This window comes from Telmatherina bonti (genome assembly GCF_933228915.1).
Source record: "Telmatherina bonti genome assembly, chromosome: 18".
Taxonomy (NCBI): domain Eukaryota; kingdom Metazoa; phylum Chordata; class Actinopteri; order Atheriniformes; family Telmatherinidae; genus Telmatherina; species Telmatherina bonti.
Genome location: NC_136616.1, coordinates 22803525 through 22826468, shown reverse-complemented (window position 1 = coordinate 22826468; position 22944 = coordinate 22803525). Strand labels below are relative to the sequence as shown.

Here is a 22944-nt window from a genome sequence, read left to right as displayed (position 1 = left end):
AAATTCAGTAGAATAAGTCTGGATTTCAGTTAGCTTTCCTACAAAAATAATATACACAAAAATATGGGGAATAAATGTTACATGGATGATGCTGCATTGCATGAGGAAACAAAAAAATGCACACTAGCACAGCTCCGGATTTGAGTGTTTCATGAGACAAACATACACTTGAGCCTGGTTGGTTATTCTAAAATGCCAGCTGATGTAGCTGAAAGATATATTTTTCACTGAAGTTGAACCACCAGACATCTTCACCCACCTAGACTTTAGCATTTCCATCTTAGCTCAACACAAGTGTTTAACCTTTTAGGTGCATGAAGATGTGACAAAAATACTAAGGTCCAAAATACTCATGTTCAACCCCAGAAAAAAAAAAAAAAAAAAAGGGAAATTACCTGAACAGTACATATTTAATTCTGTTGTTTTGTATAAAACTTTTTTTTTGTTAATTTTCAATGATTTGTATTCCCTTTTCCTTTTTAGGGTTGTGCAGGAGTTGATACGGTGATATTCCCTTCAATAGTGCAAACAAAAGTCTGATACCTGCTTCTTTTGATCGTATTTTCCTTTTTCCTTCTTTTTTGACTATTGGAAGGTTCAATGTAGTATGTTATATTATTGAATAGAATAGTCCCCTTTTAGTCCTTATTTGTCATCTTCATCATTTTGAATTGAAAGAGGCTGATACCTTCATGGAAAAACACAACATTTAACGTCCACCATGTCATATTGTACTATCTGGATGTTTTTGTTTTTTTTTTATTCATTCAGATATGGATGACAGACATGGATTATACTCTTTGCAAAATGATAATAATAATAAAAAATAAACAATTAAACACAAAATACACATTTTTCTAAAAAGGTGAAAACTTGGAGGTTATATTTTAGGCAGCATCCACATCAAATGAAAAAAATGTGTATGTAAGCTTAGCATGAAAAACCTATTTAGGAAAAATAAAACTAAACAGGGTTTTTTTTTTAGAGCTCGTAAAATCAAAGCACCAAAATTGAAAAGCATTTTGTCCATTATACATTTGTTTTTATCCATGTGAAAACCTAAGATGAACGTATGTTGTTGCTTATTATTTAGTAGACAGAATTAAAAGATGTATGAATTGTCTTGCAAGTGAGCCTGGAGATGTTTTTAAAAACATTTGGGGCACTTTAGAGATTAATAGAATATAAAACCCAATAACCAGCAGAAAACTAGTTGTGTAGCGGCAGTGCAATTACTTACACTAGATATAGGTAACCAAACCACATCGAGCTGCAGAATAGTCGCAACAAAATACTTTTTTTTCCAGTAGAATAATATTGTATACATCATACTTTTTGTAAGAAGTGGTCATAAATGACAAATTAAAAGTATAAAATGTTTCAGACAGATGCTTGGTCTGAATTTAAGTGCAGCAACAATAACAAATCCCTTCTTGTGAGGATGAAGAATTATGGAGATGAGTAGATTGGATTGCCATCAAGTTGAGAGAAGTGTCTCATCATACAAACACTTAAGTAAACATTTTCCTTTCAAACTGGTTACAACTCTCCCATTTTCACTGGAAGAGGCTAAGTTAGCCTTCAATATCCCTATTTCATTTGTGATATGGTCATTGGCTTTTTTCCAGATAATGAGCAGAGTGTCAACATCATATTCCCTGTAAAGTCATTAAAAGTCTAACTTCATTCTGAATTCATATTTGATGCACATTTTTTCTCTACCTTGATAAGTTTACCTCCCATTGTTTCTCCATTGCATATTGTCACCTTATGAAGTCACTGTGGTTACCCCTCTGGCATTGGTGTGGGTGATTCTTCCACCTTTCCCTCTTCTGAACATCTCTGTATGAGAAAAAGAAAAGTGCGACACCACCTCTGCGAGTCCATCAATACCTACTGAGAACCATTATTTCAGTCTTCTTAAAAAGTGAGTAAAAAAGTTTTGAAGTGGTGAACAAAGCAGTGGGGAGGGAAGGAGAAATGTCAGTGCCTAAAGAAAAGGAGCTCCGTAATTGAGAGCGAATCAACCTCTGCCTCTAGCTGAATGTCAAAAGGTGTGATTGGAGATTGGCTGCAGATAATGAATAATTACCTCAAAGTTGGTTGACACTTCATGCACACATGCATCTGTTTCAGGGTGCACAGCCGGCGAAGTTATGTATGTTTCCTGTGCGCTAGCAGGTGCAGAGGTGTGTTCTCACTCTTGCGTCAGACTCGCAGTGCGCGTGTGGGCGACTCGCTCTGCACAGGTTATGTTAAGAATGGGGAAATGCCAGCTGGTTCACCTGAGACTTCACTCCAATCAGCCCGCACCTTCTCTTACCTTTTAACTTATTTAAACCAACTTAAACCCTTATATTATAATATAAGCAGGGACTATTTTGCACTGTGCAAAATATCTGCAGTCTTTTTTCCCCTTTTTTTCTTTTTGATCAGGAATTCATTTCAAGCACATGATTTCTCTTACTGCATTTAGCCGATTCCCATGTTGAGTTATGCTAAAACTCTGCTGCCTTTCATAATCAGTTGATCAAAAAACCTTTTGAGTTTAGTTCAGAGAGAATTTTGTGGGGTGGCACACACCTTTTTTATGTATTTTAAGTTGATAGTTGGATTATTTGAGGAGCTGTGCTGGGAGTATCACAGTTCAAACCTTCTATTTTTTAAGAGCATGGAACTGCTTCTATTATTAGGAGTGTAAAAAAAAAATTCTAGAAAAAGGAGATTTATCCACCTGCTGTACTGTAATGGCTTAAACATAGTTTTTCTTTTACTCCCCCTTTATCCAGGGGCATCTAGGCTCAGATTGCTCTTTGGAGCGCTGGTTGTGGGAATCGTTCACCTTGCTTGACCAATTCGTTTCCTGTTCATAAATCTTGCCATTGGCATTTTAAAATCTTTAATGGTTCCTAATTTTTCATCTTGTCTTGTATCTTTTATTTATTTATTTATTTATTTCCTATTTGGACACTTGCTTCAGCATTATTGTGGGAAGATTTAAGAAGGCCTTGGTCAATATTATTATTATGTAGAAGAGATCTTCACTGAATAGTTGCAGATAGCTGCTACCAGCAAATACCTTTTGTACCCGCTGGACTGTCCCAGAGTTGTTGTTTTAATTTATCTGTTTATTTCAAAGCATTTGTGTACTGGGACTGTTTGCATGGAAGATAGTTTATCACCCCAATTAAATACTCTAGCCTGAAGTCATACAAGAATTAGCCTCTAGTTTTATACACATTGGTTATGATTCATTTACATGATTAATTCTTGTACTAAACCAGGGGGTGCCCAGCTGCGGTCCTCGATGGCCACAATCCTGCAGGTTTTCCATGCATCCCTGCTTCAATACACCTGACTCAAATGAATCAGTCATTGTGCAGAACTTTACTGTCTGTTGGATCCATTTAATCAAACTCAGGTGTGTTGGAACAGGGATACATCAAAAACCTGCAGGACCTGCAGGACCTCAGGTCTGACTTTGGACACCCCTGTACTAAACAATAGAAAAGCAGGCTAGTAATATCACCAGTACCATTGCAAGTTCAGGTGTTTCTGTAACTGCGACTTTAGAATAGAAATGAAACATGTAGATAAGGGACGAGAAAATCGAATTGAAAAATAGAAAATCTGGATTTTTTTGCTTCACAATTTTAAAATGAATTTTTTTTTTTTGTTAAAAAAATAGATTTTTTTCAAATAAATAAAATTAATCCACTATAAATTTTTTTTGCCATTTTCATTGTTTTTATTGATCTTTTTACTTGTCTTCTTGGGCATTATAGCAGTAAAATGATGATCTGGCTACTGCGTTGTTTGTTCCTCATTGAAATCAAGAAAAAGCAAAAAAAAAAAAAAAGTTTTATGCATTTGTTTTGTTTTTTAATCTACAAACATCAGCCATATCAAAAAATTGTGAGAATTGCAATTTAAATCAAATTGGCACCCAAAATATTGAATCGAATCAAATCAGGACGAAAGCATATTGTCACAGCCCTAATATACATAGATAATAAAAAAAAGATGTTGGATAACAAATCAGGGAAAATTCTTGCTTCCTCCTTGTGCTCTTCCCAAAGCATTGTATGATTTGTTTTTGAATTGTCTTTGATCCCCCTTCACTCATACCATTTGTCAACTCGCCATGCAAATCAACAGATTCCCATGCTAGCTTAGTTTCCTCTCTCTAAAATGGATGATTTGGACTCCCCAGGCTATGGTGGAGACGGTCAACAATTTGCTGCAACCGCAGGCCCAAGCAGCTTGGAAGGATCTGAGCACAGGGGAGCAGCTGAGGGCTGCTACAATGCTGCTGGACACGGTGGAACAGGGGGCCTTCGTCTTGGCCGATAACCTGCTGAAGACAGACATTGTGCAGGAGAACACTGACAACATCCGTAAGTATATCCAAAGATGTTTGATTTGTTGTCTTTTGCCAGCTTTTTCTGACCATCCCAGTTTATTTAAATCTCAAAAGGTTCAATGTTCTACTTTGCTTGTGTATGTTGGACAGTTTTTTTTGTGCATGTAAAATGCAAATTTGCAAATCCCTGATGTGTGATCTCTCACTGAAGACACTGCTCAACTGTCTGAAATGCTTTCTTTGTTGTCCATTTTTTCTAAATGTAATGTCATCATCTTGAAACACATTTGAATAATGTGCACCCAGGGTCTCACCTACAACCAATTTTGACCAATCCATCACTTAATTAGAGTAGACAAGCCATTGCACCAGAGCCATGTTAAAAAAGACAGGGTCTTAAACTGTGCATTTTTAACTGAAAGTGACACCGTGTGTTGCAGTATGTGAAAAATAATGCTCTTTGAACATTAAAACTTGTCTTTTTCAGTGGATCCACCCAAAAAATGTTTACACTGCTGTATGATATGGACTCAGATCTCAGATTTGTAGCAATATTCACAAATTCATCTTGTATGCACAAGCTTTCCAAATTGAGTTTTTTTTTTTTTCTCTCTCTCTGCACTTTTATTTTAAACTGACATTTTAAAAGAAATCAAACACATTTAAGGGACATAATACCTGCTTTTCTTTCTTTTTTAAAGAGAAAACAAAGGCAGTAAGGGAAATACCATTTAATTCCAGTCTTTGTATGCGTAAACCAGCTTGTAGCATCTTAAAGATTCAGCTTTGTCACTTATCACACTTTTTCATTGTGACAATTATCAGATAAATTAAAATTATTGAAAATGCAAAACATTCTCATTTATTTTGAGTGTTTTCTGAAACCTTTCGGTCGTCACTGCTTTTACTTTTTGTATGGGGTTCACAGATTTCACTATGCAACTATTGATCCCAGGTGCCTTTTTTATTGACAGCCGAGCTTTTGAGGCGCTGGATCAAGTGTGAAGGTCACTGGGGTAATGCTTCTCTCCTGCTGGAGGTTAAGCCTGGCAGGACTGCTTATGTCTGCTAGCAGTCAGCAGTAAATTGACAATCATCGAATGCGACTGTGTTTAAATTCCAGTCACTTATTAGCCCGGAATTAACCGCTAGCTGAGCAGATCAGGTATCATTGCTCATTATTCGGTGTGTAAATGTCAAGTGGGACCATTACTGTTTTTCCCTGGTGAGGCAATCCAAAATGAAAAAAAAAAATCACTTGTTAAAATTTTAAATTTTATTGTCTCATCATTTAAAGTAAGCTATTCACAAAACGAAACCAAATTAAATGGTGCATGTAGAGAAGGGCGGAATTAGAGAAAAAAAAAATGTTATGATGTATCACCCCTTCCTCTCAACATGTAGACGTTTTTTTTTATCTTCCTGCTGCCATGGCAACTTAAAAATATAGGTCTACTCACTTAAAAGGAAGCAAGCGTAAGGAGAATTAATAAAAAGGGGTTTTATTGTATCTGGCACACAATTCATCTGGGTATTAAGGAGATTCTGGGCTCCTTTGGAGAGGGGAATAAGATGATGCCTGCACAGCTCAGCTGCGATTTTATAGCACATAGCGGTAGCCTGGTTAATTATGTGCTAGTGACATGTTTACTAGGCCTTATCTCTCTGTTTGCTAGGGTTTTTTTTTTTTTTTTTTTTCTTCCAGTTGCCGTCTACGGCCCTTCATGGTGCAGCACAGGAACGGTAAATGAGAAAACTGGGGCGCTTTAATACCATTGATAATCAGTGCAGCAGCTAATGACTGATTATTTGCTCGATGCTACATGTAACAGGCAGGTTTATTTCAGACACATTGACAGGTGACATGCTCTCAGTATCAACGTGAGCCGTTTTGTGTGTTTCCAAGCAAATCGTAAACCATTAGAAAGCATCCTTGCTATTTTGGGTTCAAGCTGATAATAAGGTCTATTTGCTTCCCCTTCAGGGAAGGATATTTTCTCAGCCGTTGTGTCTTGCGTTTGTGTTTACATGTTACAGTGCATGTGCCCGGCTAGGGCTTTGTCTGCAGGAGAGAGTGCTTCACTCTCCACATAATAATCTTACAAACAGATTTCTGACGATTAGCGCGTTATTCAAACCGGCTTTGACGGTATAGCCGATGGGTCCAACAACTCCTATGGCATCAAAGAAATTCCCTAAAGCTCATTGTAAGCTCTTTTTACAAAGCCACACAGGGAAAGGAGAGGGAGAAGAAAAATGCTTCCTTTATTCAGGAGTCGGGCTTGGAATCCAGGGAATGGCGCGGTATCTGGGGTATTGTCTTAGCTAAGTTGAATAGGAATGTCTCAGAAAACCCCTGGCCTTTAAGAAAAGCACCAGAGAATACTAATACAAAAGATTTTTTTTTTTTTTAAAAAGAGAAACTATGGGAAGCCATGGTATGAGAAGAATTACAAAGGAAGGATTAAATGTGCCCTCTGAGCAGCTTTTTGTTGGCACTAACCTTTATCAAAGTCACTGTGTCACAGTGACATCAGCTGGTTGTGTTATCAGGTTTAATTAAGTTTCTGTTTGTTATACTTGATCAACTTGTGAGTCAAGCTGTGGGAGTTCACTTCAAGCTAATCTGCCAGTCAGCCTCAGAGTCGGCTGAAGCTCCAGCAATGGTGACGCGCCATTCGTACACTGATCAGCACCAATGTTTAAACTTTCACAGCCCAAGTAAACATTGTGGCACATCTCACTTGTTAAATGAAGACCTATCACTTTGTAAGTGTGGTGTGTTGGAGCAGCAAGCATGCTTTTGGAATCCATTCTTACTGACGTTTAAATGCTTTAACCTTCAATATCATGAGTTATCTTATGCTCTACATTGCCGAAATGGATGCTTCTTTAACGCCCTCCCATCCTGTAAAACTAGATCTAACTGGTTAACTTGTCGCTCAAAGAGAGTGGTTGCAAAGGAAGCAGCTTTGTCTTTGTTTGCTGAGAGCTTAACTAAGCTTGGACTTAAAAACAGGTGGCTTCAGACTCATAACCGATCTGTGTCCACAACAAAATTATGCCTGAAAATGACAGAGTATCTAACTTTTACATAGTCAGTGTGTTTTTTGTAGGAACACCAAAAGTAAGCAGCCTCAACAGGAAAAGAATGAATCAGTGCCACGTTGCACATCTGGATGAATGAACTTTAAAAGCTGAATGATAGGCAAGGATCTTACAAATATGCTTGGAATTCTCACAGAAACCAGCTTTATAATAGATAAAGACAAATATTGCTAAAAGCTTAAGTCGTTCCAGCTGGTGGCTTTTATTATTTTTACAGAGCCCAAGTGAGTCTGATCACATTCATCACTGCAAGTAGCGGCTGGCAACCTCACAATGTTTCTTTAAAATTCTGTCTAGATTGAAGCCTAAAATGATCCTCCTGTGCCAGTTTGTTAATTTCATCATTACTGACAAATACCTGCTAATTAAAAACAATATTTTATATAAACCAGGGATGTCCAGCTCTGGTCCTCAAGGGCCAGAATACTGCAGGTTTCACATGTATCCCTGCTCTAATACACCTGACTCAAACTAATTAGTCATTGTGCAGAACTTTATTGGAGGTTGGATCCATTTGATGGAAGCTGAGGGTTTTGGAACATGGATACATTGAAAACCTGCAGGACAGTGGTCCTCGAGAACCGACTTTGGGCACTTCCGATATAAACAAAAGCTTTAGCTAGCATAAAAGTGCTATGTCATTGCTAATTTACTTACACCTCTCAACTGAATTTGTCAAATTTACTTGTTTGACATTGATTCTTGCAACTTCGTCGTGATATTTCAGCCCTGCCATGAATCCGTGCATTCATTTCAGTTCTTTGAGAGTTAATCTGACATTTAGGAATGCTAAGACTTCACACAGGTCACCGGTACTTGAGATTAGAGCACACTAGACTGCTTTATTAAATTGAATTGTATCATAGCATAATAACTTTGATGGAATGAGCTCCTTATTTCAGCTGGAGTCCTATCAGCAGCTCATTTTCCTCTGCTGTGCGACACTGAAATCTTTGAACCATAAATTAGAAGCTTGCTTCAGACACAACAGCTGTTGAGCTGCTGTAGAAGCTGCTCTTTATCTTCGACTTGTATCTCTTGCTGTCTTTGCTCATAATGAGAAAAATGATTCGCTGAAATGAAGGCTTTTTTTTTTTTTCTTCTTCTTTTTAAGCTCAGGAGTATGCGATGTCATATGTACATTCAATACTCCTTCAAAAAGAGTCAAGAAAAGAAAATGCTGTGAAAATGAAAGCCATCTGCTATATATGCTAACCATCAGAATGTAGATTCTTACACTGATCAACTTTGCCGTTAAAACCACTGACAGGTAAAGTGGGCTGCACTTCTCATTGTGTTTTGCAGTGTTGTGCAAAGAAAGCCTCCATCCCAGCATCCGCTTGGATGTAACGTTGACACTTTCCACCTACCTAAACATTTCTGCACACCAGTTCCACCCCTATATGTCAACAGCAGTATCCTATAGGAGCAGCCACCCCCAAGCAGGACAGCAGAAGATGCTGCAGAAACTGCTAAAGAAGGGACTCATCAAACCTCCAAGCTTTCCAGATACCCATGGGATCCGATGGCATTTGTAGGAAGCAAGCCCAATCAACACTAAAAGGATCCCGTGCTAGCTTCCCAGTTACATTCAAAGGCACCTTTGGATTAATTTTTTTTTCTGTTTTCTGACTGATCAGAGATTTCTTTTAATTTCCTTTATTTCCAAAACAGTTATGCAAATGTCATGAAGTTTTGCCAGGTTTTGGTAGGGATATGAAAATATGAATAAGTTACAATAAGTTACTTTAGTATAAAACATTAATAAATCAGTTTTTACCAAATCCATGGAACAATGTATGAAAGACATACACCTCAGTGTTTTCAGCAGTAATCTGACGCCCTGCATCGACTCCTGAATGTTGGGATGACCATGGTTTTTTCTGTTTGTGTGTTTGCAGAGCTGGAGGTAGCGAGGATGAGCACAGATGGGAATTTGCCTGATCTGAAGTTCCCACAAAACGGAGGACAAGGCAACTCTATCCACCTGTCAGCGAACACGCTCAAGCAGCACGGCAGAAACGGTGAGATGCTGCACCTTTTGAATCTGCCATTGTTCTTATTTAGTTGCTGTGAAGAATCAGCATTCACTGCGCGCAGGCCGGGTTGCTATTCATTCCCAGTTAGGATGAAACTGCATGCTTGAAATGTGAAGAGCTATTAGAGAAAATGTTGCTTTACTTGAGAAAATGTCTTTAATTAATTTTTTTTCTTTTAGCCACTTTTATCATAACATGAAGCGTTAATGTCTTTTTTTTTTTTTTTTTCCTGAGGAAATTTCATTACAGATGATGGTAAATAACTTCCAATTTTCCCCCTAAAACCACTGTTGCATATAAAGTGGTTTCAGCTTCTCACAGTCTTCAAATGAAGCTCCGGCTGTAGAATTAGTTACATTCAAGCAACGCCTTTAAACTGTAAATGAGGTGGTTAGACACAATGCATTGCTATCTTCAAGAGCGATGCTGCTCCGTTTTTCGACTTTATAGCCTGCTCATGCAAATCAGAATCGATTCTATCTGCTCCAGGCGTCTCTCAGCTGGATGACTAAGCCCATGTCCAGCCATGCTCAGGTGGATCATTAAAGCTGGGTGGCAAATGCCTCCCTGCCACATACAGCTATAGCACCCAAATTGTTTTCTTTTTTGATCTGAGTGAGTGATCTCAGTCACAGCAGGATGGGACTTTCTTCCATGTCAGTGCTCGAAAAAGTGAGATGGCAGGAGGGAGAAAAAAAGGGGGGTGAGTATGAGTGAGAAATAGAAGCGGAAATACATTGGAAAAAAAAATTCCCACCTTTGAGAGTGGCAGCAGAGGGGTTTTTGACACTTTGTTTTTTGGAAGGTTTAATTAAAGTGGCTGTTTATGTGTTGAAAGATTTCTTCATGTTGAGCTGCATGGTGGCAATCTTTGACATTCAACTTCTTTTTTTTTCTTGGCGATTTTATTGTGTAATTCTTATTTTAGCTAAAGTTTTACTCAGAGGTTACCTCAAGTTTTTTTTTTTTGTTTGTTTTTGGTCATCTTTCTGGTGTTTTTTCCATCAGAATTTTGGGAAACACAATTGTACCAATGACACAAAACCTGCAATGGACTGGCAACCTGTCCAGGGTGTACTCTGCCTCTCACCTGAAGACTGCTGGGAAAGGCTCCAGCCCCCTTCGCCACCCTTAATCAGATTGAGCGGTTTCAGAAAATGAATAACTGAATGACTGAAATGGCACAAAACTCACTATATTGCCCTTATATGAAGAGAATCAGACCAAAATGGATTCTTGGACATTCTCCTCACGTCTCATTTTAATGTCTAAAAGTGTGAAGACGGTGTACACTGTTTCATTTTATTTATTTATTCACTTTTTTGTCTTGCTCTTTGGATAATTTTCCTTGGGTTGAGGTTAATAATAATCTTGCATCACTCAATTATGTATTAGGTAATAGTTCCAAGAAGAGAAAAGTCCGCAAATCGAGGCTCTATCATCCATTAGTGGGTTCTAGCTAATAATAGGTCAAAAGAACATGAACAATCACTGCACTTTATTGTCTCAGATGCAGCAAACCTGATGTCGGTCCCAATATATCTGCCTTCAACTATGTTTATTCACAGTACATGTGAATAAACATGTACTTGATTTGTTGTGTTTACAATGACAATGACGTGGAACTTATAAGGATTGGCAGTAGCAGCTAAACATGCCATTCGTACCCCCCCCCCCAAACAAAAAAACAAAAAAAAAAACCAAACTTAAATGTTCTTTGCAATATTGTCATTTTGGTATGCACTCTTATCTTTGGTTGCACAATTTTCTTCTCCCACAGTAATTTCAAGAAAACACATACTGGTCTATGGTAACAAGCTATGAGTAGTGACCGAAAGAGTAAGATTGTGAATAGAAGCGGCTGAAATAAGTTTCTTCTGCAGGGTGGCAGAGTTCCCCCCTTAGAGATAGGGTGAGAAGCACGGTCATCCAGGAGAAGCTAAGAGTCGAACCACTGCTACCCCGCATCGGTAGGAGCCAGATGAGTCGTCTCGGTCAGCTGGTCTGTACACCTCCAGGATGCCTCCCTGGTGAGGTGTTCTGGGCACGTCGCTATGGGAGAAGACCCTGTGGACGACTAAGGAAATGCTGTAGGGATTATATACATGAAGAGGGAAGCCTGGGCTTTTCTGCTTGGGCAGCTGCCCCCATAACCCAACCCCAGATAAAGGATAGAAAGCAGATGGATGGATGAACATATTGGTCATTTTTACACTTTATTCATTTTAGACTATCGAGGATCCTAGCTGCATGTGGAATCCAAACACAGCTACAACAGTGTGGCTCCTCCTCCTCATGATGATTATCACCCTGCTCGCTTTCTGCCATGGGATGGCATCCCATTCCTCCACCAGGAGTTTTTGAAGGTCAATCAGTGTGGTCGTGTTGGCGACTCTCACACAAACAGCATGCCCAAACTGATCCCACAAGTGTTTAATTGGGTTGAGGTCTGGACTCACTGCAGGACATTCCTTCCTCTCCCCTTCCAAATTCTGGAGCTTCTCTGTGATGATACTGGCTCTGGTTGAGGAGAGCATAGTCATTCTGGAGGATGGAGATGAGTCCAAGAATATTGAGATATGGAAACATCAGTGGCTTCAGAATAATATCTGTCTATAAATTGGGTACCAAACAGGTACCAGTCATACATCTGTGTCTGTACACCAACCAGGAGAATACTGCAAGGGATTTTGGCACATTTTTTAAAGGGAAGTACCCACACATTTAGCTGTTCTGCTCATTCCACACATGTAAAGTACAATAAAACACCAGCTGGTATCATTAAAGGTGTGAAAATAAATCAACCAAAGACAAAATCTCTTCTTTTTTGTGCTTCGTTTAGTTCAAACAACCCAACTCTACAATAACTTGATTTTAGTCGATGTAGTTTGACAGTCCTTTCATATTGTTCCTTTTCCAGGTGAAATCCGGATAGCATTTGTCCTGTACAAACACATCGGGAGCTACCTTTCAACAGAAAACGCCAGCATGAAGTTGGGCAGTGAAGCTATGGCAACTAATTACTCCGTCATTGTCAACTCGCCAGTCATCACAGCAGCCATCAACAAGGACTCTTATAAAGTCTACCTCTCTGACCCTGTCATTTTTACCATCAGACATCTGCAGGTAATTTTTATTTTCCTTACAGATTTGTTTATTTATTTATTTATTTTTTGGGATGGGGGGTGGGGTTCACTTTAATCTCAGTGCTCTTTTAATACGCTCTTTGTCTCCTAGTTACACAGAAAATGCACTAAAAGTGACACTTTCTTGAGCCTTTTATTATCATTTTCTGTATCCCTGAAGCACAACTTAAATGTGTAAATCCCTTCTCAAGCCCAGTGAAATTAAGAAAATGTGAAGATTTCTTATTCCTGGGAGGGTGTGAAAACCTAAAACGTAGAAAAAACAACATTGCTTGTCCAGTGATGGGGAGGATGCATGCTGTTATGTATTAGTTTGAGCACCAGCCTGATCATGTAAATAAATATTAGCCATATCTGGTCTCACTTAGTCATTGTAGGAAGTTGTAGCTGCTCCCTCTCGACTCCATTATCTTCTCCTCACTCTGCTACCCTCAAAAAAATGCATGTTTTGTCTACAAACACCGCCTTCAGCGATTATCAGAAATGTTGAGTTTGCAGTGGGTGTCGTGTTTAGGCGGAACCGCCAAGAAAGCAACAGCAGAGATAGAAAAATAAGTGTAGAAGGATGAAAAGATAATGAACGATAGCTTACGGATGTCAAAATTTCAATGGTGGGAAAATGTCACTGTCGGAGCCGTTATTGCTCTGACTCACCTGCCTTAAGATGAAATTTGCTAATTTAATGCTTGTTTTATTGTTGGTGTGATGTCAGAGTACCAGTGTTTTCACACCCTTTTCTTCCGCAGATCAAGTAATTTCCATAAAAACGCTGCCCTTTTGCTAAAACTTCTTTAACTTGTGATAATGGCACACGTTGAAAGAGCTGCTGCTGCAGTTTTTATCCCATCATGTGAAAGTGCCATCGACACACTGGCACTTCCATATCAAGTATACTCTGTTTGCCAGGAGCTGTACGATTAATCACATGATAATGATAATTGAAAGTTTGGCTTCCACCCTTAATTAAACTTGATTGGATGCAGAATGGATGTACAATATTGACAGGCGCATCATATCAATGGCTCGTTGTTCTGTTAAACCAGTCTGAGGTCCAGTCAGCATTTCCTTTTAGCAGGTCTCTGCTTTTCAAAGCGTGCATGTTGCCATAAAAACGTTCCCTTACTATCCTATCATCTATTTTCATTTTTCTTCTTTAATGGTTTGTATTACAGTAGTTGTAGTTCAGCTTTATTTGAAATTGTATCATAAAATTTAAGATGATACTGATAGTTTTAGCTACAGCAAAGAATAAAATCCATGAAAGCGTATTTCTGCAGGCATATCTAAACAGCGTGATTACCATTCAATGGCTATACAGAATGGATTGGTATATAAAGTTGTGTGTATTTAACGGTTCCAGTACATGCTGAGTTAAAGGTGTTCAGTTTCCATCTTCAGTACGCTGCATCAATCTAACCTTTGCCATGAAAGATAAAGTCCATGCAGCAGCTGAAGACTGATACCACGATTCAGCCTTTCCACGGTTAAGTCCCCTCTCTTCCTTGTGAGGTTTTGGTCTGCTGGTCTTCTGGGATGATGATGTGTCCTCTAGTTATTGTTTCACTTCCTTGCCTCACCATTTAATGGGACCAATTAAAGCCATTAATGGTGACAGAGGGTCATCCCATCTCCTTGCTGTGGAAAATTTTACACAAGGTTTTTTTTTCTTTTCTTTTGTTATTTCTTATGTGTGAAGGGTAAACTCAATCAGCAGAAAAACTACTTTCACAAAGGATAAACCTTATTAAGCTAATTAATGTACAGCAAAAGTGAAGCTGAAAAACCACATCTCCTCACAGAACTTCCAGTACAAAGGCCGACTGGTTTAACCTTGGAGGCTGAGAGTCACCAGAGGAAGGATGGGCAGACTTTGCTTTCTTTCTGCAGCCACGGTTCAAAGGAAATTGGGCTCAAAAGGAAAAAGCTGTCAATGTATCTATTTATCAGCAGTTAGGTTTTGTTGTGCTACCAAGCCTCTGTGTCTTGGGTGACTTTTATAAAATGGCAAGCGAGATAGCAGGGAGGCGTGCTTGTCATTAGGACCGCAGCCCGACACAGACAGCAGTGGTGCCTATTAAACAGTGGGGCAGTCTATTGTCATGCAGTGAAAGTTAAAGAGAAAGGTAAAAAAACACAATGAAAAACAAGCATGGGGCTGCTTGATGCCGTATGACAGCAAAAGCACCTGCTATTCACTTAAGAATGGGTGTGGATTGCAATGGCGAAGAAATTAGCATTTTCTTTGCCGGTGTTTACTACGGGGGAAAAAAAAAGAAGACGTATGAACTATGTATGATTAACCTCGGATTCCCGTGTTTCACTCAGTGTGGGGACATTTTCATTCCACTAAAACATCCATGTTTTTGCCTTCTGACAGCAATCTGAGGAAAACTTCAACCCCAACTGTTCCTTCTGGAGTTACTCCAAGCGAACCATGACTGGTTACTGGTCAACACAGGACTGCCGCTTACTGGGCACCAACAGGACACATACGGCATGCTCCTGTACCCATCTGACTAACTTTGCTGTCCTTATGGCCCACGTCGATGTCAAGGTAGGCCATGTCTTCTTCCTCTTTTGCTTCTAAGTGGAAGCAGTTATCCTGAAAATTGTGCAATTTGAAAGATGCTGTGTAGAGGATGGAAAATGCATCAATCCATAGAGGTTTACACCATTCCACAATGATAGGGTGACAAGAAAAGTGAGGTGTGGACACAGCAAAGCTTTGTAAAACAGAGGGGTTTTCTTTTACTTGTGTGTTTGGCCTTCGCAGCACTTTGAATGGATCATCATTTAGAGTGTCATGATACGGTATTCATAAAATTTGAAATAATAGTCATATGTTTGTGTGTTTTTATTCTAGAAATCTTATTGTATTGTGTTACCCAGTTTTAAGATTGGTTTCGGTGTGTGGTGTGTTTTCTTTATATGAATTTATTTAACCTTCTTGCAGTGCTTTTAGAAACTTGTATCTGCTCAGTGGTAGCGTTGACTCATTTTTACTTTCTTGTTTTTTTTTTTTTTGTTTGCTTGTGTGTTTTTTGTGACAGTCAATCATAAATGCAATTCCAAGCAGGAATATGGAGAATGCATTATGTTTTGCCAACACATGGCACAAGTAGCTCTAGGTTTATACACTGCTTTAAGACTGCATGAGCGGATCTAGACAACAAAATTCACAGAAAGCTAAAAGGAAGAAGTCCTGCAGTGCTTTTCAATTCAGACATTGTCAAGGGAAGGGTCTGAACGCAGGAGATCAGACTTCCATAAGTGACTTTTTTTTTTCCATATTATCTTTAAAGAATAAAAAATAACTCTGAATCTCTGGAGCCGATTGTCCAGAGAAGAATGCTGCTCAAGCTGGTAACTCTTCACACCCTCTGCATAACACAGTGGGGGGACAAAAAAGTGTTTCAAGAAGCTGAAAGCCTAAAAGATACAGGAAGTTATTCCCATCAGCAGCCAAACACTTGCTACCAAATTACACTTGTGGGAAAAATTATTAGACAACCCATTTGTAAAAAAAAAAAAAAAGAACCTTTTTGTACCAGGCATTTAAAATTAATGTGGTATTTCACTAAATAAGGGTAATCTAATATTTTTTCTGCAACTATATATATCTATAGTTTCCACTTGGTAATATTTATTATTTTTCTTGTCATTTCCTTTAATCGGATCCAGGAAATGTTGATGAGCTGTACATTCTTGCAAAACACAGCAATCTGTAGATACCATCTAACATTTGAGGATGGTTGCAGAATCAAAGCTTCTCCTCACACCTGAAATAACTTGTGCTTGATCCAGTCATGAAAAGACTGCTAACATACACTGAGTAAGTCTGATGTGCTTTTCCAATCTCCAGTCTCCAATCTCATTCAGACTTGGCATATGACCATGGTCCCTTAGCAGTGTATGAAGATATGGCCAACTCAGTTGATGTATCTCAAAACTGGGATACATATTATAATCCTTCACCCAATTGGGTAATGCATATGTCTTATTAGGTGATTATTTTGCAGAAGGCTGATTGTCAAATGTGCAAGTAAACTAAATTATTTAAAAGTGAATGGCCTTTTGTGTGATTTATGTACAATAAATGCAAGAAGACCTATTCAAACATGAGGTGTGAACATGTGGACATGCTGAATATGCTTGCAGAATATTGTCTAATATGGCAGCATCTTTCGGTGGAGCCATTATTGCGGTGGGAAGTTGGTATATACTGCCGTTTGCAGACTCTAACTTCAGAATGGACATCTGGACTGATGGTGTTAGACAGTGGCACGCAGTGACCAATGAACATACCTTATCTGCCAATCTTTAAGTTAATTTGTTTTTCTCTTTAGGAATAAATAATAAATATCAACTTGGTATCCAGTAAGAGGAATAGTAGTAAATCCTAATGTATAAAATATGTATACAATATTTATCCAGTTTTTTTTATAGGTATTCAAGATTATGTCATTCGTCACTTAGCTTGTGTTGAGCAAAGCATGCAAAGCATATGTCTCTCAGACAAAATGACCTCGACATTGAGTGGCCGAATAATGCCATAGATATTCTTGTCAAACAGAAACATGTCAGCTTGTTTTGTTGAGGATTAATTGTTCTACTCCTATTTTCGTTATTTTAAATGCATAAGCAATGTGGGACAGTTATGTGCAGCTCGGTATGTTACCTGCCTGCACACCATAAAGTGGTGCGTGTGAGTGTGTGTGGCCTTCCAAAAACTTAGGGAGAATAAAGTTACCAACATGTCTGATTTAATGGTCCAGTATCAACATTACCACTGTCCAGAGTCCAGAAGGTTTTTCTTTTCTTTTCTTTTCTTTTTTTTTTTTTGTTTTGCGTAGCGTGTCTGCATCTAAGTAACATTAATAACTAAGTTAGTAATGTACTCTAAGCAACCTTTCTTCTCTTAGTCTATTAGTAATAACTAGCATAACATCATGACTTGTGTCTTGTTAAGCTTGACACCAAACATGGAAATGCAGAGTTTAATGTCAAATTTGCAATTTTTCACCTGAACTTACGATGTTGTGGGTATTGAGAATAAAATTCCTTTCTGTTAACATGCTTGACCCACTTTTGTTGAACGTCCCTGACTTCTGCTCGCCCAGGGAATCTATGTAAACCGAAAGGTCTCAGATCGGGGCAATTTTCATGAATTAAAGGTCCCTGTTCTTCGTATTCAGCTTTTTTCCACAGCTAAAGTTTTCCACTGCTGTTAGAACAGCCAAGAACGGCACATATTCTCCTAGATTTCCTTGATATTTTTAAGCAACAAGCAGTATCAAGTAATGAAAAAATGACGCAGTTCTGATCAGAATTATGTTACATACACCACCACAAAAATGGCGCACAGTCTAGTTCTGGTATTTGCTCAGATTAGTCTACAGAATGTTTAAGAGAAATGATTATGGAGACATTGATGGAGGTTGTAATAAAAGAATAGTCTCTTACTGACTGCAGTTTTCAAGCAGCTAGCAAAAAGTGTGAAAAGGGAGACGTGGTAGGTGAGCAGGATGTTAGAGATGAATGGAACTGAGTGGGCTGGGGAAAAAAAATGCAGGAAAGTAGATGGTCATGGAAAAAAAAAATACTGTTCTGATACTGACAGACAGCTTAATTATTTCTGTCACAGGAGATTTGAGGAGCTCACTGCTGACAGAGCGGAGTACTTCTTCGTATCTGTTATGGCATCTGTCTCTCTGGGGCTGCTTCTTCTGAATCAGTAGGAGGAATAGAAGTTCTCTCCGTGTGAGCCATTCCAACTGGCCCCCGTCCATGAAACCACTAGACTTTCTTTTGCTTCCCTCTGTTCCTTCGTCCTTTTGTAATCATTCCCCGAAATAATGCATGAAACCATTCGCAAATTAAAAACAAAACCCCCTCCCCACCCAAGAAATCATGCACGCAATCTGAAATCCCCCTCCCAACCCTCAACAGCTCTCTCCCTGTGTGATAGGAGCTTGAGAGAGCCACTGTTTGTCACTCAGCAGCATGACTTCTGGACCCACTAAGCTCCCTCCAGGGCTGCAGCCGAGTCTGGAATAGTGAGGCAGCCATGAAGAATGGGAGCCTTCACGCGATGAAAGCAAAGCAGAAAAAAAGGAGAAAAAAAGGGAAAGCTGTAAAAGCGCTCTTTCAGTCAAGCCAATCCCCAACATTTTGAAAAGCCAGCCTTGCTTGTGGCACTGCATTAACTGGAGGAAAGTGGACAGTGGTTACACTCCAATTCTGAATGATAGAACGTTTCCACCTTTCCTTATTCTTTATCTTTTCCACTTAGATGTTGAAAAAAAAGCAACTTGTCGGAAGCCGTCTCTGAATGGGCGCTATGGAGGCTTTCTAATTTGACAAACTGTCACCGTGCTGCTTCTGAGAACGTACTGAATGGAGGGAAAGTGGGTGTGTGAGAAAAGGTAGCAGAAAAAGAAATTTCATGAACTGAGGAGGTTGTTCTGTTGTTATTGTATCCATGGCAACAGAACATAGCACTGCTCATCTCTGCATTGTTATTACGCATCACCCTCAGAGCAACAGATTATGTTTTTAACCTTGCTTATTATCAGAAAAGTTACTGTTTTCCTGTGAGCTCAGGGCTACATGGCAATCATCATTTATCTTGTATTTTTGGCCAATACGAAGTCCAGTGCCTGGAAATAACGGCTGTTGTGCTCAGAGATTTTTATGTTTGGCTTAATGAACCTTTCGTGTAGTGTCACACTTCCAGCACCTAGTTATAATGGCATGTAAAGTGCCACTTAGTTCACACAAATTAGAAGTAGCGAAATGTGCCCATATGACATTATAAGTCCTGTCATTTTATCCTTTGCAGACACTTCCCGCATCATCTTAGGAGAAGCAGAAAAATCTACTTGCTGTCTGAAGTTTATTGGAGAGTGTTTGTGTTCTCTAAGTGGGATTTTGATGCATTGTTTCAGAATTATACATTATGCTGTAATTCTATGTAATCAGATGTATTGCAGTCTTCAGGAAAATTACCTGTTATGAGCAGGGAGATTTCAAAGGTCCCACGGATTCAACTTTAATCATTCCGACAAAGATTAGAATGATCTATTTTCACTAATGTGCTATGCTTTGTAAACTCACCCAACCTAACAAAGAAAGATAAAAACTTTGCCCATGAATTCTTCTTTAGAAGCATCTCTGGCTCAAAAGTATGGCAATGTGTGAAAGTGGAAACAAAAAAAAACAAACAAACAAACAAAAAAACTCTCCCTTTGGGATTAATTATGTTTGAAGTCAATTCATTCTTCAGTATGAATTCTAATTTGCATATGGTGGATCTTTACATGTTTTCAAGGGACTACCTTAGAATATTCAACGCTCCAGTTGTTTTAAGTCTAATGTCTGAAACAAAGTTGCAGAAGCATACATTTGTTAGCTGTGTATTCAAAAACAGAAAATTCTGCCACCGTGACGATATCAGTGCCACCTAGTGCAATCGCCGATGTCTTACTTGCTGCTTTGGTCTACCCTCTTCTAATTCTGGAGGACTAGTCAGAGAAGTGATGCCTATGACTGATCCTGCAATCTGAACAAGTGCCACTGGCCACACAAACAAATTAAAACCAAACTCGCAGACGACAGCTGCGTGTGAAAGATTATAAGAATCTTGTATCTTTCATAGCGATTGCAAACAGTGTTCTTGAGGTATTAATACCAGTGGGGGTACTTTGATGTAACTTTGCTAATCTCCAGATGTCCTCTCACTGAGACTGCTGCCATGTGACTGAAAATGTTTTTGCAAAATAACTTGACTACACATTTAAAGGCTGGATCTAGCTCCTTCGATTGGTAGTGTGAACTTGGGACATCACAAGAAGAGAACTAATGAAATTATTTGACCTTCATAAAAGGTGTTTTTGGCGAGTCTGTTGCTTTGGTCATTTATGGTGCCATAGCAGATGTAGGAGTTTAATGACTGTCACTCTGACAAGGATGCCCACCATGTCATTTCACCATTTGCTTTGGTCACATTTCTGAAACAGCCTCCCGAGGCTAGTAACTGAGTCCTTTAAATTTTAAATCCGTCATTTGTAAAGGTTACAAGTGGGTATTGAGATTTAAAAGAAAACTCTTTAACATATGGCCTGGAGAAGCATTCCCATCTGAAAATTATAGACCTGCTCAGGTTCCACATATAGCCATTATTTATACACTAAGTGTGTAAGGTAAGATAGGCCTCAGGAAGGCATTAAGCTACTGGTAAGTGACAGCATTCCTGATAGATCAGTACATATAAATCAATGGTACATCCCTCTGAATGATGGAGAGGGTGATATTTTGGTAAGATTCATCACTGTCCTCATGGAGCATCTCCACTGTGGCACCATCAGACGTTGACTGTGATGAGAAAGGACAGTCAAGGTTAGTTGTGTATTTCATGATGTAACGGATAAGGCATGTCTCAATGCTGTGCACACGCGCAAAGACCAGTGCCTCAAAATAAATCTATTTATATGGTAAAGCACAAGCAGAGAAGAGAGAGACCGTGTTAACTGCCATAGCAACTGAAAGTCGAGCTCATTTGTTGCTGAGGCTTAGAACACAGTGTGACATAAGGTGCATGTGCTGAATGTCAACTCCCACCACACAGGCTAGAATCTCTCTCCCGGTCCTTTTAAATGTGACGAATTTGCCAGGACCCCTGATTCATGTGCCCTCTCCACGACTGTTTCCCATCTCTGTGCAGCTCATAAATCCCTGGTCATAACGTAGGTGAACTTGTCACATGGGTCCCTGCAGTGGGCCACTACCCCTCAGCGCAACAGTCTGCCCTGTCTGATTGTATTTCATAAGTCAAACACCAGCTCTGGAGGCATATAGGGAAATGTATGCATTTTAATTGGATTGGCTTCACAGCCCCATGCTGGGAGCAGCTCTTGGAGGTATAAAGGATTGAAACTCTAAGCCTCTCTCATGACTCTCATGACTCTCATGACCCTCATCCACATTTTCAAGAAGTCGATCAGAAGATTTTGGCTGAAGACACGCAGGGACTTTTGGTAATTAAGGGCTTATGGTGTTATGTCAGGTAGTGATGACTTGGCCTGAACAACTGCACCATACAAAAGGATTATTGCCATGTTTGTTCTTTCTTTTCTGACTGCACCAGTGCCCAGAAACCTTATTTTGTGCAGTGCGCCAGCAAATCATGAGCAAAGCCAATCTCCTCAGGCATCCATCCTGAATGAAAAATATGTGTGTTTAAGAAATAAGAGAGAAAAAAAATGCAGGGGAGAGGGATTGGAAGACAAATCGAATGTGCACAAATGTGCCTCGCCCTGCTAAGTAACATGGATGCTGTATGACTCGCTCGCCCTTGTGACACAGTGAGTGAATTTCAGAGTAAATTACATCTGGCCACTTTAGAGACCCTTACAGGGCTTCTCATCATGGAAGCTTGTCTGTGTGAGGTTAGGCGCAGAGGCTCTGCATATCACATCATTTGCCATCTTGTCTGGGCAAAACCTTTACTGAGAAGAGCCTTTACAGCAGAGACATTGTGGCCGGTGACGTCTCAGCCCTCATCCACCTCCAAGAACAAAGAAATCATTCCACAGTAAATCCATCACCAAGGTGTAGATACACTCCCCACCTTCTTCCCTATGATTCTACAACTTTGTCTCTTTTTTTCCCTCCATCTCTTTCTCTCTGACCTGGCTCCTCTCCAATCGAAGGTGAGATGGTGATGGATAGAGCCTGCAGCCACTGCACGACCCAAGAGAACTAAGGGTCCCTTCACAATGCGTCATGGCTCTTGCCACCCACTGCATCGATACCTCTTATCATGGATCGGACTGAAAACAGACTAATGTGTCACATGCTCCAAACACAACAAAGCATGCAAGCCCAAACACTGACATCTGTTGCCTCCTACTGCAAACCCTTCTAAAGTATGAGAGCTGAAATCAGCCCATCTTTGATACAGATTTGCACACAAACACACATGCACACATATACACACAGATGTCTTCTCAATACGACATATTGCCAGCCCCTCTATCCACCCCTCCAACATATACACAACGGCTCATCAGGCAGGAAAATCAAAAGAGCGCTCTCCCCAGACTCAAGGAGCACTGCGGCTGTTATTGTACCAGAGCCCGTTAATGATCAGCATCTGTTCCCCACTCCGCTAGCCTTAGCTGAAATGACACTAAACAAGGCTTTTGTGCAATACTTCCCTCAAAGTTTTCGCCTGTAGAAATACTGCTGACACAGGTTTGAAATGCTATTTAAAAAGCCACTCGTTTGA

At 39.5% G+C, this 22944-nt stretch overlaps 1 protein-coding gene across 1 annotated transcript in view; it reads left to right on the top strand.

Annotated features, from left to right (window-relative positions):
• Positions 1-22944, top strand: part of LOC306769484 (adhesion G protein-coupled receptor L3) — a gene marked incomplete at its 3' end in the record, with an annotated part of 146393 nt that overhangs the window by 90267 nt on the left and 33182 nt on the right. Inside the window, exons 9-12 of the mRNA XM_079258100.1 lie at positions 4214-4397; positions 9373-9495; positions 12431-12636; positions 15034-15210. Coding sequence (XP_079114226.1) covers positions 4214-4397; positions 9373-9495; positions 12431-12636; positions 15034-15210 — 690 coding nt within the window. The remainder of the gene's footprint in view (positions 1-4213; positions 4398-9372; positions 9496-12430; positions 12637-15033; positions 15211-22944) is intronic.